Source organism: Homarus americanus, unplaced genomic scaffold (assembly GCF_018991925.1).
Source record: "Homarus americanus isolate GMGI-L3 unplaced genomic scaffold, GMGI_Hamer_2.0 scaffold3520, whole genome shotgun sequence".
Taxonomy (NCBI): domain Eukaryota; kingdom Metazoa; phylum Arthropoda; class Malacostraca; order Decapoda; family Nephropidae; genus Homarus; species Homarus americanus.
In genome coordinates this window covers 9,545-25,617 of record NW_024748630.1, presented here as the reverse complement: position 1 = coordinate 25,617, position 16,073 = coordinate 9,545, and the positions used below count along the sequence as shown (strand labels likewise).

The following is a 16,073-nucleotide window of genomic DNA, read 5'->3' as shown; positions in this document are numbered from 1 at the left end:
CCGTGATGGGCTGGTCAGTGGACATGGGTCCGTGTTCAGCCAGGCAGGGTATAGATGCACGGGCTCCACCAGTTCCCTCCTGACACTCTTGTTCTTCTATTTTCTTAAAAGGAATACTTCTTTCAGTATTGTTTAATAAATTACTTTATGTCAGTATATTGTTTTTTGTATTTAATCCTTCTTTAAAAAATCCTACTTCGGCGACATCCTGTCTGGGCAAGTAAATTTACTGAAAAAATGTACAGAAAAGGAGCTATTAACTTAGTAGTTATTATTTATTAACATATTTTAAAGTGCATATTTAAGTGTTTACTGCATATTTGCATGCATATTTAGCCATTTCTAAATGAATAATTATCCTAAGCTTACATATCATACTCCCACAGTGATAACTGACGTCAGAGTCATCTAGTGATAAGAACGGCAGTCGCTTTCACCAAGGCATTGCCAAGTTCCAAACGTCATGCATGTACATACAGCTTCACCTCATGTTAAAAAGCTGTACAGTTTACAAACAAAATAATATTGTGGTCCTAAGTTCCCAACTATTCATATAAACCCACCACCTATGTGCACCGTACTCATACATTGTCATTGTCTATATTCATGCTGAAATGTAAAACTGCATAGTTTATAAACATGATTATCCAATTGTAAAAATGCATGATAACTTTGCTGAATAATTATTGTTATTATTATTAATTCCACACTTCATAATTTGTAAAGCTTCAGAGTTACACGAGAGGTCAGCTGATTCCCATGATGTGTACTCCCAGCTGATACTGTTAATGATAATAAGAGAGTAAACAGCTGATAGCTTAGGTACAAAAGGGATGCTACCAGCTGACAGTGTATAAGAGAAGAGCATCTGCTGGCACTGAGGGTAGCAGAACCTTACCTTACTGTAATGCATCACAATTTAGTCTTGTTGTGCCTAGTGGGGGTGACCACCGTGCTGGGGTGGAGGCAAGGAGGCAGTGGGTTCATGTACCCACCTAAACGACCAGAAGGTGTACAGCTTCCTCCTGACCAATGGTACACTCAAAGCCTCAACCACTTCAACCCTTCAGATACACGAACATGGCAGCAGGTATACAGTACTTTATTACCTATCCATACAGTACTTCTTTGGTTAGATCAGGGTCTATTAAGTTCTATGCATTGCTTTATCACTTTTATTACTTACTGTGGTTAATATTGATAGTAAACCTGTCACCGCATTATTTGTTTTGATGTTTCTATTCTTACTATATTTTCATCGATCAGTTCGAATATGGGTAATATTGCGGTAAACAGCAACCACAGAGTTCCGGAAATTCGTTACACTTAATCGATAGACCTATTTTTTTTATGATCACTTTCTTATATTACATTAGGTTAGGTAACACATATTTTTTATCAGATTCTTTGATTGCTGTAATCTGCAGTTTTACCCGAGTATGATATTCATTTCTTGGGCAAATGCTTCATTTAGTAGAAAATTAGGCCATTAGCAGCACTAATTTGTTTTGCTTGGTGATAAGTCAGTCAGTCGTAGGCTCTGTGTATGTTTATGAGCCGCTCGGTACGGACAACTTCTCTCACGTCCACATAAAAAAAAAGTGTAAAATTACACCATATCGTAGTAAGTTCTTTCTGTTTAATATGTCGGGGGTGGAGTCCTACAGCTAGGAAGTTAGGCAAGGTTAGGTAGGTTTCTTTGGTTTGATTGATGGGGTCTCCTAACAACACTTCTGCCATTTGTTTTTCTTGTCAACTAAGATTAGGTTAGGTTTAATTTTGAAATAAACTCTTTTTAACACATTTTCCTAACTATGACTGTGTTTACTACAAAACTCAGTGAAATTACGGCATTTTTAAATTATTTTTTTATGAAAAATCGGCGATGGGTATGTCATCAATAATTACACTTACTATCTAAAAAAAATCATGAAATCAAACACCTCCTTCTGATTTTAGATGTCTGATCCAGTTTTGCCCAGGATTTTGAGAACATGAACTAGAATGGTTTCATTTGGTGCATTTATGAAATGGCACGATTATAGTGGCCTAGTAGATACAAGTGTGGTAAATACTCCATAGTGACCATGCACGGAACTCGATATTGATTTATATGGTAATAGTGAAGGAGGGAGGTAAAAAGAAAACTAAAGAATAGTTTACAGTACAGTATAGGTATTGCATTTCCATCAGAAATGAAATTTTGATCTCACAAAGTGGGCAGGACTTTGAAGTGTACGGAAAATTGTGGGGTAAAAACACACAGAAAACTGACAAAACCAAACCTAAAGATTCAAATATCAATAAACTGTGTAAGTCTAACCTGAACCTAAACAAACCTCAATATACTGTATGTAGAGTTTCTTGCAAGGTCACTATGGAATAGAGGATTTACCAAATACTGTACTGTAGTGTTTTTATGTGTTTTGTTGTAGTTTTAACAAATATGACCTTTATTGTGGGGCTAATGCTTATTTAATGAGATATAACCATGATTTACACAAAGTGAGCAGGACTTTGAAGATGAGGGAAAATGTGGGGTTAAAATACACAAAAAACACCGTTAGAACCTTAGAGAGATTGGAATTTATTTTCCTGCAAAAATGTGTTTAGTGAACTTAAATTCCGTCAGTATTGTTATATCGTCTTCTTGTCCGCATCACGATCAACAGGCAAACACATTTGGTTGTGTACAAAACCAGGTTCACAGAATCACTTTATACACATCCATTGGATAAATGAGGTAATATTTTGGTTAAAATAGATTATAATACTGTACATACTATTGGTTAAGTTGAATTCTCAAAGGTTCTACTATTGGTGTTTGTTTTTATTTTTTTAACCCCACATTTTCCCTTATCTTCAGAATGCTGCCTTCGTTTTCTCCCTTCTTAATAATAATTATTGTATCAATTGTACCATAATGTAATGAATTGTCATGTAAATTTCTGATTTCTGGTATTCTCTATTTATCTCTTTCATAAACAATGCCCACTAAGATAAGGGCAACAGCCAATGATGGAGATAGTCAGTTAGGCATACCTCTACTGTTCTGTACTGTACTGTAGTGACTTCAATGTCATTACAGTATGGTATATCTTTTAAAATGAATGGACCAGATACAATACTGTGCCTCAACAATGTGTTTGAAAGGTATCAAAGTAATATGTCGTCTTTATAACAAAGTCAATTTTATAAAATTATTATTAGCATAAAATTTGTATTTATCTTTGTGCCAGGAGTTCCTTAATTTTACAAGGCTTGACTCAAATTTGAAAGGCCATTGAAATGAGTAAAGGAATAATAATAAAAAAGATACAATACAGTAGGGCCACAAGCTATTAGGTTTAGTAAAGATGTCTAAGGAGGTGACATCATTTATGGGAGCCCTGTACTCTACTGTACCTGTATTGTACAACAGAAAAGGGGGCCCATTCATGTAAGGATCTATGGGAATTTATTGTTGATTCAGCTGTTTCGGGAACTCCTTTCAGAATGTTTTTTTTATAGTACAGTATGTACAGTACTCTACAAAGATTCTTTAGGATGCCGTATCCACGGTAATCAATTCTCCAAAGCCTGCTTTGTATCCCACACCGTTTCAAGACCAAACTCAGACACACTTTTCCAATTTCACCGTCCATGATCCTGAATAGTTAGAATACTTAAAAAGTATGCCACACTATAGATGCTGATAATAAGAGGATTTAACTTCACATTTGCCACCTTAACAAGCTGATAATAAAGATTTGAATGCCCCTAGGTGTTAGATATTTACCTGACGGCATTTAAGGGAATACTGTACTGTACATACACATTGTAACTACAGTATTAGTACAGTTCAGTTACCACAGAAATGGTCATAAAAACAGATTTCAGGGCCATTACCCCATTTCTGTAGGTACAGTACTGTACAGTACACACAATAATAACTTATGAGAACTTTAAAATTGTATTGAGTTTGCAGATTATTGCTCATATTAATGGAACTTTAAAAATTTCAGAGGTACTTTACCAATGACTCTTTTTATGAGCCTGGAGGACCTGTATTTTTGATGATAGGAGGAGAAGGACCAGCTGATCCAGTATGGATGGTGGAAGGATCTTGGGTTACATATGCCCAGAGTCTTAAAGCTTACATGCTGTTTTTGGAGCATCGCTACTATGGCAAGAGTCATCCTACTGAGTAAGTTTTTTACTCCATTATCAATCATTTACATTATTATCCTCAAAGTTGTCTTCCACATTCTGGCAGGTTTATTCATTTACAATCCCTTCTAAATATCATCTTTTATTGTTGAAATTCGTCTTCCCATATGTACAGTACACCCATACAGTTGTTCAAGGAGAAAAATGTACTGGTACAGGAGGTGGTTTTGTGGGCTGAAAAAATTAAGGTGAGTTCACCAATAATACATACAGTATAGTGTACAGTAATAATTAGTGCCAATACATGTCCCATAATGTGAAGTATTTTATCAAAAACTACATCAATTCAGTCTGCAGATGATACAGTTGTGTATTTTGCACAGATGCTGAAGAGGCATTACAAATTGGTAAACAAGTTAATGGGAAAGGCACAGAATATGGGCTTAAAAGTTTTAAGTTGGCACTACAGATATGAAAGCAAAGATTGTTTTCAAATGAAATATAAATCCTTTATAAAAATTATAATATGCAGCAAGGAACTTACGCAGTGAAAATTTTTGGTGCACAGGTACTGTAATAGGGAAATAATATAGGACATACTGTTTAGTATTGGTATTGTGAAAAAAAAATTACAGCAAGAGGTCAGACAAAAATTAGTCAACAATCTTAATTATTTGTTTAAAACAAATTACAGTAATTTTTATTTAAGACAATTGCTTAAAAATGGAATACACAGTAACATAAGTACAGGTACAGTCTCTCCTCAACTTACAACGGGGTTCGGGACCCAAATCCAGGTCGTAAGTTGAAAATGCAAAAATAATACATATAAAATACAAAATGGGTGTCTCTTTTTCTTCTCAGCACCACAAAACTCTCACTTTTAAGCTTGCCAGCCATTTTAAAGAGAATTACAAACAAAAATTGTGTCAGTACACAGCGCAATCACGAACGTCGAGACTCAAAAATACGTAATTTTAAAAGATTTTGGTACGACTGAGGCGGTCGTATGTCTGGGTGGTCGTAAGTCGAGGAGTAGCTGTATAGTACAGGGCATGGTGACAAATTTTCTGGAAGTTCCAAGAGTTTGCATGATGAACAAGTTCTGAGATGTACATTCCTCTTTGTCTGGAGCCCAGTGACGTCAAACGATGTGGTGGAGGATGTCGCAGAAATTTTTTAATGTTTTTCTTATTCTCTTCAAATATTTATGTTATCAGAGCATATTTTCACAAGCTAATTTTTGCTTCTGAGATCAAGACAGAATAGTTATTAACCCTTAAAATATCAGAATATAATTACAGGCAGTTCCTGGTTTTCGAACATCCGCTGTTACGAACAAGGTTAAACTTTAAATTTACAGTATTTTATTTACCTGATGACCTATTTTTCTTTTATTTACTGTATTTTGTCATTCTGCGTGCATTTCTTCTTTTCTCTTAAATTAAGTGATTTTAGACTGTATATAAGGACTTAGGCTATGATATATTGTAGTGAGATTTTAAAAAAAATTCTGTAAGTATGGTATGCACATAGCATGTGTTTCGACTTACATAAATTTTTGACTTAAGAACGTCCCCAGGAACAGGACTCATTCGCAAACCCAGGGACTGCCTTTACAGTACAATATAGATTAAATACTAAAGAACTGTTTTGCCTTGAAAATTTCCAGGGATGTATCTGTAGAAAATTTGGCATACCTAAGTACTGAACAAGCTCTAGCAGATTTGGCAGCCTTTATTGTGGACATGCAAGAAAGTCTTGGTTTTGAAGATAACAAATGGATTGTATTTGGTGGATCATACTCAGGGTCACTGGCAGCCTGGTTCCGCATGAAGTATCCACATCTAGCACATGGAGCTGTAGCTACAAGTGCTCCTATTGTAGCTCAGGTTAATTTCAAAGGTAAGTTATCCTTAAATGTAACTGTTGTTGTTAAGATGCAAAGCCTCTCTGGTTACGTATACACAGACAGGCTCAGGGTTCTCAGCAGCACCATCCCTCTACATTAATGATTAGTGTATGTTTACTGAGTCACCTGAGGAAATTATACATCCAAAACATGGACATGTACGTCATCACTTTCTACACATAATTTATTCTTCACCATGTTTACTGTGACTTAGATTGGCAGGCAGAATTGTAAAGAATACAGGTACAGGGTATTCCTCGTTTAACGATGGAGACGTGTTAATGGAAAAATAACGTTATGTGAAATCATCGTTAAACGAGGGATAATTAGGAATAAGATCTGTGGAGGTGGCATGTTGCCATTATTACTTGTAATGAAACTAAAAATTGTGGAATAATCATTACAATACTCTCAGGTGGCTTAGAAATAACAAAAATGTAATATTAAACTATAAAATAAGAAAATGAAGAGCATGGGTGAGTACTGTACAGTATGTGTGGCAGACAGGGTTCATACACACCTTCATTCATTTATATTTATTATATAAATTACACACCTGGAAGTCATGAAATTTAATTAGCATTTAGTGTAATTTATAGAAATCAGAGATGTCCAAAAAATACAAAATATAGTAAATCAACTTAACCTCAAATGTTTTGTCAAGTCCACATCAACATTTACTTTTAATTTTTCTCATTAGTACAGTACAAGTACTGTATTAGCATTATTCCTTTGATGTAAATACTGTACCAAACTAAAGAAATTATTTATAGTATGTATTTTTCTAATTGAATTAAATGAAAATATTGCACTAACATTTGATCATAAAAATTTGTTAGCGTGTCTCTGAAAATCCTCATGTACTGTACTTCTATACAGAATACTTAGAGGTGGTTCGTGATTCTCTTGCCACTGTGAGTGAAGACTGTAACACACAAATCAAAGAAGCGCACCGAGAGCTCGACATGTTATTACTTCACCAAATTGGTTGGCGGACCATCACGACAGAATTCAGGTTAATAGTTCCAACCTTTTATGTCTGTCCATGGGTCAATACAAAATGTCATTTTTGTTCATTAACTTAAAAAATTATTTACAGATCAAAACAAAGGTTGGTATGCAATACCATAAGATGGAAACAGTTTGATAAACACCAATACATGAATACGTACAGTTTTATTTCTTGAATTGTGGACCTTCTTTAGCTATATTCCTGTATGGGCATACATTACCTTCAGTAGCTGATAAATGGTCAAATGATAAATTAATAGTTTTTGTACATTAATAAATTTAATTGTATGCATTTGATGCACATACTGGTAATATATTAAGTATTGTTCAGTATACAGGTTGACAATCCCTTATCCGAAATCCTTGGGACCAAAGACATTTCGGATTTTGGAGTTTTTCGGTTTTCAGAATGGTTATTTTTTTTATTTTTTTTTTTATTTTTTATTATGTGTGTGTATTAGCCCACCCGAACCCAGATCACTGACCCACATCAGGGCTTGGGGGGGGCGAAAATATAATAAAAATTATAATAATACAGTAATAATTCATAGGTCTAGGTCGTGTTTCTCACTTTTGAAACTTTTTTCATTCTTGTATTTCTTTATTATTATTATTATTATTTTATTATTACAGTACTATTGTTATTATTATTAATTTTATTATTATTATTATTATTATTATTATTATTATTATTATTGTTATTATTATTATTTTATTTTGGTGTACTTTTATTAAAAATTTTATTTACTATGAATAATTATTATTATTATTATAATTATTATTATTACTATTACATTTCTTCCCCAGGCCCTGATGTGGATCAGTGATCTGTGCCCGGATGGGCTTTCAGAGCTTTTCGGTTTTCGGAATTTCGGATAAAGGGTTGTCAACCTGTATAACCTTTATGAACTTCACATCTGAACTTTCTAAACCCTCAAAACAATGTGATCACTTCCATCAAATAAGTAATTACAGTATGTGTTAGATTAATGCCAGTAAAATCAAACAGTAATGGCAGCTGCATATGTGCAAACCTTAGAATGGTACGGTACAGTGTACTGTATGCAAAATATGGGAGGTAAAAAGTACTGTATTTATGTACACTCAGTAAAAAAAATACCTTACAATTCTTGTGCAAAACAAAATGACACCACAAAGGAAGGTTTTTGATAAAGGCTCATAAGGCATACTGTTGTTCACCAATCAAATGCAACAAACTATTGTAATTTCATAATTTGAATTAAATAACTAAATTAGGCCTACCGTAATAGGTAGGGAATGTCTCACAATCACGCCTACCAACTCTAGCGAGACAACAGAATTGTTCAGTTCCAAATTCATCAGACCCCTCTTGAAAGATACTTTTTTTACCGAGTGTACACGTTATTTTGGTTCTTGTGAAGTCTGTATAAATGACGTATTGCTGGATGTTTACTGTCCATGTAATTGTGGTTTTTTGTTTGTACATAATAGTTTAGTACAGTACAGTTAATATGACATTCAAATGACGGCGGTGGAGTATAGTGGTGCCAGCTATGATGTCTCCTTATTTATCAAAGGCTTAGTTTTCAGTGTGCTGGATACATGCTGAATGCTGACCCTATCAAGCCACCAGGCCTAAGGGACCCAGTTTCACTTTCACTTCAGTATTGCATGAGATTGAATAACATTAAAATGTATTATAAAATCTTTAACATAATTGAAGTTTTCAGTAATACTTTCTCTACTTACAACTTTCTATTCACAGACTCTGCACACCTTTGGATGCACGGATAGCAGATGATGTATCAAATATGTTTTCTTTGCTGGCAGAGAATATTGAAGATGTGGTACAATATAATAAAGACAACCGAGCCTTTGAGGGAGTCAAGGGCACTAACATCACCATTGACACAATATGTGGCATAATGATGAATGAAGATGAAGAGCCTATTGACAGGTATGACACAGAACAACATATTCAAGTTTCTCATAGTTTGACATAATGATTCTTGATTTATTGATTTGTGACTTTACTAACACACTGAAAGTATTCACTGCTAAAGATTGAGTTACAAATATATGCAGTCTAGTATATTTTTTTACTATTCCTAAGGGATAATCAAGTAAATAAGGAAATAATATAGGCACACTTAGCTAACAGGTAAAATCTCATTGATGGCAGATAAAGTGAGTACTGTACTGTACTGTACATCAGTATGCTTTAATTTACTACAGTATATTTATTTAGCAAAACAGAGGATGAGATCTTCAAAACTCTACTGTATTTAATAATCATCAGAGTAATGTGGAGGAGAAAAATAATTTAAAAACATACATCTGTACAGTACTATATTGTTTTTATTACACTAGCAGGTCTATGCATGATATTGTTTCTAAGCTACGCAGTCACACTCACTCACAAAAATTTATTCCTACACTATTGGAAAAAAATCCTTTGTCTGACTTTCTTTAACCTAATTAAGTTTGATAAAATGTTGAGAATTTAGATGTCCAACTCTTGACTCTGACCTGGCTAAACACAATACAAATAATGTTTACATGCTATTTCCATGAACCTATTACAGTGGAGGCACAATAATACACATGGTAGGTACCAGAAGACATCACGAATTATCAAATCGTGAATTATAGTTTAATTTATTAAAATGGAAATACCTGTACAGGTAACTGTCAAAATATGCTCGGAAACCTGAATATCACTGGACAGAGTTAAGCTATCATGACTTTTACCTAGAAAATAGTTACATACATATACAGTACCATTTGACAGTACAGGTACAGTACTGAAACTGTTTCATGCTTAGGTTTTTAAATGCTGATTTTAAAGATAAATTTATGGTTTCCTGAGATTTGCAGTATTAATAAATTTCTTCTAATGTATTACAATATTTTTACTAGATATGCAGACGTCAACTCAATGATTTTGGATGTGTATGGGAAGCCATGTCTAGAGCACACATACCATGCCATGATAGAGGAACTGCAAGCCACCAGTTGGGAAAACAATGAATCTGTTGGGGGTAAGTGTATCAATATATGTGTGTATCCATTACACCATCATCCAGGTATCTCTCTGTCTGCAAATTGAACTACAGTACAGTAATTACCACTAAGCTGTGTCTGATTTTAGCAGAAACAAAGTACAGTAATCTCCCCATTAGCTGGAACAATTGGTACAGAGTGTTTCTGGGTTTGAGAGATTTCCGGGTACAGTATTGATACAAATTCTCTTATCCTCAGAAAAAATTGCACATTTACTGAATTTTTCCAGGCATTGGTGAATGTTTCTGCATCTAAACCACATATCTTGCACTAACACCATTGCTACAGAGGCTTAACTGCAGTCAAATACTACTGTACTGTACAAGTACAGTAGAATAAACTCCCTCTAACTTGGACTCGCTTAATCTGGATCCCCTTGTACACGGCCCAAGGATTTTGAATTATTAAATGATAAATACTCTGTAATAGCTTAGCAAAGAACTGTTAGTTGGCCACATGAGCATCTATGATGATCTGACAAGTACTTGTAGGTAGGCACTTTTGGTTTACTTGGTGGTTGAGGATCAAGTTGATCCCTATTTGGAACTACAGTACTTAGACTTATACACACACATATATAGAAATAACATCATATCCATAATGTGTAGTATTTTAAACACAGTGGAAATGAAGTTAGTGTGCAGTAAGATATCTAGGTTATTTTCTTCATCCTGTAGGTCGAGCGTGGATGTATCAAACGTGTACAGAGTATGGGTTCTATCAGAGTTCAGACTCGGAAAACCAACCATTTGGAGACAAGTTTCCCATTGAGTTCTTCATTAAGCAGTGTGAAGATATCTATGGACCAAAGTAAGTATCATTGCCATTCTATATTACTCTTTATTTATTTATTTTTGCAGTCAGCTGTTTATGGCATCTTCCACTTTGCTTAATGGGTTCCACAAAGTTTTAATAAGTGGCTTTAATATTATTTGACGAGGTGAAAGCTGGAGAGCTGCCTGCAGGTAATCATGGCTAACTCACAGGAGCTTGGAAAATTGCTGTAAAATGTTTATATGATGAATTTGACCTCAAGGCCCTTCATAGTACTTGTTATGTCTTTCATCTCAAATCAACACCATATTTGGCCGTGAATTTCTAAACTTTATTGTAGTAACATTTTACGTGTTATGTAACATTAAAAGTTTCATTATCCACCATGCTTTAGTGACCAGCATTTTTTTTAATACTGTACAGGTATCTGCCTCTACATATGACCAGTTTAATTATTGATGTACAGTCATCCACAAAAGTCCTGTCGCCTCCCCTCCTGAACCTCGAGATTCAGACTCGTCAACCCAAAGCAGTAGACACTGATGCATTATTCTGCCCATAAATGATTCGAATTTATGAGTCTGAATCTCGGGGTTCGTGGTTCAGGAGGAGATACGACAGGACTTTTGTGGGTGACTGTGCATTACTGTATGGTTTTAGTTTTAAGTATTGTTAAGTGTACAAATAGTCCTCTTTTATCATAAAGGTTTTGTTCCTGAAAACTCTTGTTATATGTGAAATTGATCTATGGAAAACTAATTTTCCTGTAAGAAATTATGTATTAAGAGGGATGCATTACTGGCCATGAATTTTGGAAGTACACCCTCAACAAAAACTTCTCAAATGCTATAAGCACTATGTAATCTGAAACCATTCCAAGATGACAAGCCCCATTCTGCTCATTCTCACATCCATCGTGCCCAGGTGTTCGAGAAGTTTTGTTGAGAGTGTACTTGGGGTGATCTTTCATACAGAATCACTTATTCAATAAAAAATCATGAAATACTTACTTACATACAGTACAGTGTATAGTTATCCCACGCTTTATAAATGGGTTAGGTTCCTTGAAAACCATTCATTTGTTAACTTTTGTAATCAGTACAGTATCTAATTAATTTAGTTTATAAATTAAATAAATTGGTTAAAAAAAATTGCCTAACTACTGTAAATTAGTGCCAAACTACTATAATTTAGTGCCTAACTACTGTAATTTAGTATCTAGCCTAACACATTAAAAAATTTGGTACATTACCTTAAAGGTCCTTCATTCAATTAAGTGAGAATAGTTTTTGTATATTGAGAAAGATGTAAGAATAGAAAATGTGTATCAGCAAATTTTTTCATCTTCAGCATTAGTAAAGTGAGGGATACTGTATATAATGAAATATTTTTTTTATAAAAATTAAGGTAACTGAAATTGCAATATAGTACTGTACACAAATTTGTGATAAACAAGGATTATTTATCTGTATTTTTAAGTATTGATGTACTCCTAAATGACCACCCACATTAGAATAAATAGAACTATAATTTGAGTACAGTATATATACATTTCAAGAAATTTGAATAACTGTAGTGTACTACATTCCTGTGAATTAATTGGTGAGTGGTGTACAGTACTGTACAGTATTGTACTCTTTTGGTAAGTGTAACTCATTAAGTGTCAAGTGTGATTATATATGATTAAGTGGCACCTCCTAGACCACCCCCCTCCCCATGGCTATTACTGTATAACAAATTATCTTTTGTGCAGGTTTAACCTGAGTCTCCTAGAAGCTGGTGTTAAGAGAACAAACACAATCTTTGGAGGACGGGACCTGAAAGTGACTAGAGTTGTTTTCCCCAATGGCTCTATTGATCCCTGGCATGCCCTTGGGATTACTTCCGATATCAGCAATGATGCCACTGCCATCTATATAAATGGTAAGTCATTTTGTATTGTATTAAAATCATGTCTTAATTTCCCATGTTTATAGCAAGGTGACATGTTGAATTATCCCTCAGACAGTTCAATTATTTTTACTTAAAGGTAACATCAGTACTCATTAAGATTGCTCAGCATTGTTTTTTATATGGTTACCATGTCTTACAATGTAAATTGAGAGTGAAGAGTGTAGAGCAGTGGTTCCCAAACTGGGGGATGTGAGGTTAGTACGGGGGGGTGCACTACTCAGTCGAGTGTCCATACCTGGAGCTGGCAGACCTCCGCCCCACAAGGGGTCACAGCTCAAGGTTGAAGAAGCAGCAAGTCCAGAAAACTGTGAGGGCGAACTTTTTCAGAGTGAGAATAGTGAACTCTTGAAACAATTTACCGAGTGTGAGCTGTTTCAAGACCAGACTTGACCAGCACTGGAGCAGGTTCATATACATTCAGGAGCCATTACTTGCCAACAGTGTGTAACAGACGTGACCGACCATCCAAGCGGCTAATGAGCCGATCAGTGGTGAAGAGGATAAAAGTAAAAAGATGCGATAAAGCAGATCGTGTTTATCTGTACTGTACTGGCATTCTTTTTCTTTATTATGATAATTTCAATAAAATTTTGTAACATTAATTTACACAAGCGGTAGTCTTGTACTGTATGTCATATTATTTAGTTAAAAAATATACTGTACGGACTAAAATTTTAGCTACAGTATGTGAATTGTTCTTACAATATTCTTATACAATACTGCTTTAGCATTTATTAATTAATTTCTGTTACTAATTTACAAAATTGTGTTCCACCTCAAAAAATTAAAAGCAAAAATAAAGTGAGTTGGTAGTTGCCAGATACCACTGTCTGATTGAAAGTTTCTGGAAATTGGGACATCATTCATTTGGGCGATGTACAGGTTGTACCTCTCTAGTCCGGCATTCTGTGGTCCGGAAACTCCCGTGGTCTGGAACGATTTTAGTTTGCCCATAGAGAAAATTAATTTGAGTCTGGTACTGTACTATCGATGTTTGGCTAAATTTGGCCTTATTTACCCTACTTTTTTGGCAAATTACTACCTGTAATAAAGCAATATCCAAATAAACCAACAAAAATGACACAGATAAAGCTAAATAAAAACTAAAAACAACACAGAAAAGTTCTTATGTTCTACAGCTTTAGCTAGAGTTGAACCTGATGGCTTGGCAACTTCGTCATCTGAGTAAAAACACACACAACAACATTGGCTGTCTTTATGTTTTCAACTTTACCACCACTGGTGGGTAGAATTTTTGTTTTAAATTCAGAAACATTAATTAAAATATATATGAACAGTAAATAAGTGTTGCTTTTATATTCTTATGTAGAGTAATGACGATATGTTTACACATGTGCTCACTTACATACGTGATCTCACTTTTTTTTTTACCATTAATGGTTAGCTACTTCCATTGTTCCATTTATTAACATTAAATAATATTACTTAAAACAACCATATTAAGTTTACTACAGCTACAACCAGGGTCTTATTTTCTTCAGTTTTATATGTAGAACCAATCAGTCACTGGTTTTGTAAACATTAACGAAAACAATACCGTCTCGTCTCCTCGTGTGTTTTAATATTCCACGTATTATTAATGAATTGTATTAATGAATTGTTTTTGCCGTCAAAATTTTAAATTGTGCAGTGTTTCTTTTTTTGTCCAAATAAAAAACGTCAAATTAAAAACTCGCGAAATTTGAGAACCTACTGTACAACATTTAACCCTTCAATATGTCTTCAAAGAGACCATGAAGCAGTGAAAGTGGTGCTAGTGCTTCCAAGTGTATGCACAAGTCACTATCTATCCAGGAAAAGGGTGAATTTCCATGGTCCGGAAATTTCCATGGTCCAGCACTGGTCAGGTCCCGAGGTTGCCGGACTAGAGAGGTAGAACCTGTACATGTTTTGTGAGATAAGTTTTTTTGTGGAAAGGTCTGGTACGTAGTCCACCTTTTACTTTGGACTGGATTCACTTTGCAGAACCTCATCTCAAAATATATCTCCCATACTAAGTGAGGGATGGGTGTATGGTACAGTACTGTACACATATTACATATATGGAATTTTGCAATACTGTACTGTACAGTATTTGGATTCTGTTGGCTTGTGCAAAATATCGATATGGAAAGAATGACATTATGCAATGATGAGCTTAAATTTTGATTCTCAGGACCAAATAAACTAATTAAAAAATTCTGATAACTCTCTGTCTCATTACAAGGAACTGCCCACTGTGCCAATGAGTACCCAGACTCCCCAGACGATCCATCTCAGTTGACAGCTGCCAGGGAGGAGGTATACCAACTCATTACCCAGTGGCTTAATGAGGAATGAAGTGCCACTCATCTTCAATTTTAATTATTGCCACTTAATGGATGTGGTATAGGTTACAAAAACCTAATGTTAACACTAAGTTTTACCTTTGCATTTAATACTTGCAGTTAAGTTTTTGGTAAATGAAAATTTATATTAATGTGAAATTGCACTTTACTAATTGGACTGTATTGTGTTTAAATCTCTTCAGTATTATTCATAATAACCTGGACTATATTGAATTTTAAAGTTTGTTAAGGTTTTTAAATAAAATAAGTTGACTTTACCTGAATTAACTAAACTTTATCTCTACTTAAAATTTATACTCGTACAGTATTTCAGATTTTAGCTGTCCTTCAGTACACCAGCAAATATCATACAAAGTTCAGAAGTTTAATAAACAAATTTATTTATTCAAAAGACAGGTGTTTCATTAATCACTGTTGTACCTATTAAGGCATTCTGAAATTATGGACAACAGTTATTAAATTTCCAGATTTGTTTCATTTTTATTTTTTCAAGAAAACCCTTTCTGAATTAGGAGCATGGAAGCTAGAATAAAAAGCAACTTATTACTCCACTTCAGAGAACATTATGTTACAATAGAGATAACATACATCTAAATGCACTGGCACTGTAGCCAAGATTACATTTGGGAATGAATAAATGATAGAACATTTGCCTTACAAGCTTAGGCATCTCTTGATTTTATTCTTAACTGGAATAGAGAACCGAGTTCCCTTCCCACACACTCAACAATGAAAGGAGTACACATTGAGTGTACTTGTCATAAGTAAACAATCCTTGCCAAAGAGATGGATAAGCCACTAGCTGCTAATGCAAACTAATGGGATTAAACACTTGATTAGGCACCCTACATCATAACAGAATTGGGATTTACATGCATAAA

At 34.5% G+C, this 16,073-nt stretch overlaps 1 protein-coding gene across 1 annotated transcript; it reads left to right on the top strand.

The window, feature by feature from the left end:
• The first annotated feature begins 502 nt into the window (after positions 1-502).
• Positions 503-15,665, top strand: LOC121880376 (putative serine protease K12H4.7). Its single transcript, XM_042387531.1, has 10 exons — positions 503-577; positions 727-1,090; positions 4,005-4,186; positions 5,822-6,054; positions 6,941-7,076; positions 8,820-9,011; positions 9,974-10,095; positions 10,795-10,927; positions 12,645-12,814; positions 15,072-15,665. The coding sequence occupies exons 2-10, from the start codon at positions 908-910 to the stop codon at positions 15,182-15,184; spliced, it is 1,464 nt and encodes a 487-aa protein (XP_042243465.1). The 5' UTR covers positions 503-577; positions 727-907; the 3' UTR covers positions 15,185-15,665.
• Positions 15,666-16,073: the final 408 nt, after the last annotated feature.

Coding starts and splice junctions, on each gene's coding strand:
- LOC121880376 (XM_042387531.1), top strand. CDS start 908: ATGCATCACAATTTAGTCTTGTTGTGCCTAGTGGGGGTGACCACCGTG. Junction 9,012..9,973: donor GATGAAGAGCCTATTGACAG/GTATGACACAGA, acceptor TATTTTTACTAG/ATATGCAGACGTCAACTCAA. Junction 12,815..15,071: donor CACTGCCATCTATATAAATG/GTAAGTCATTTT, acceptor TCTCATTACAAG/GAACTGCCCACTGTGCCAAT.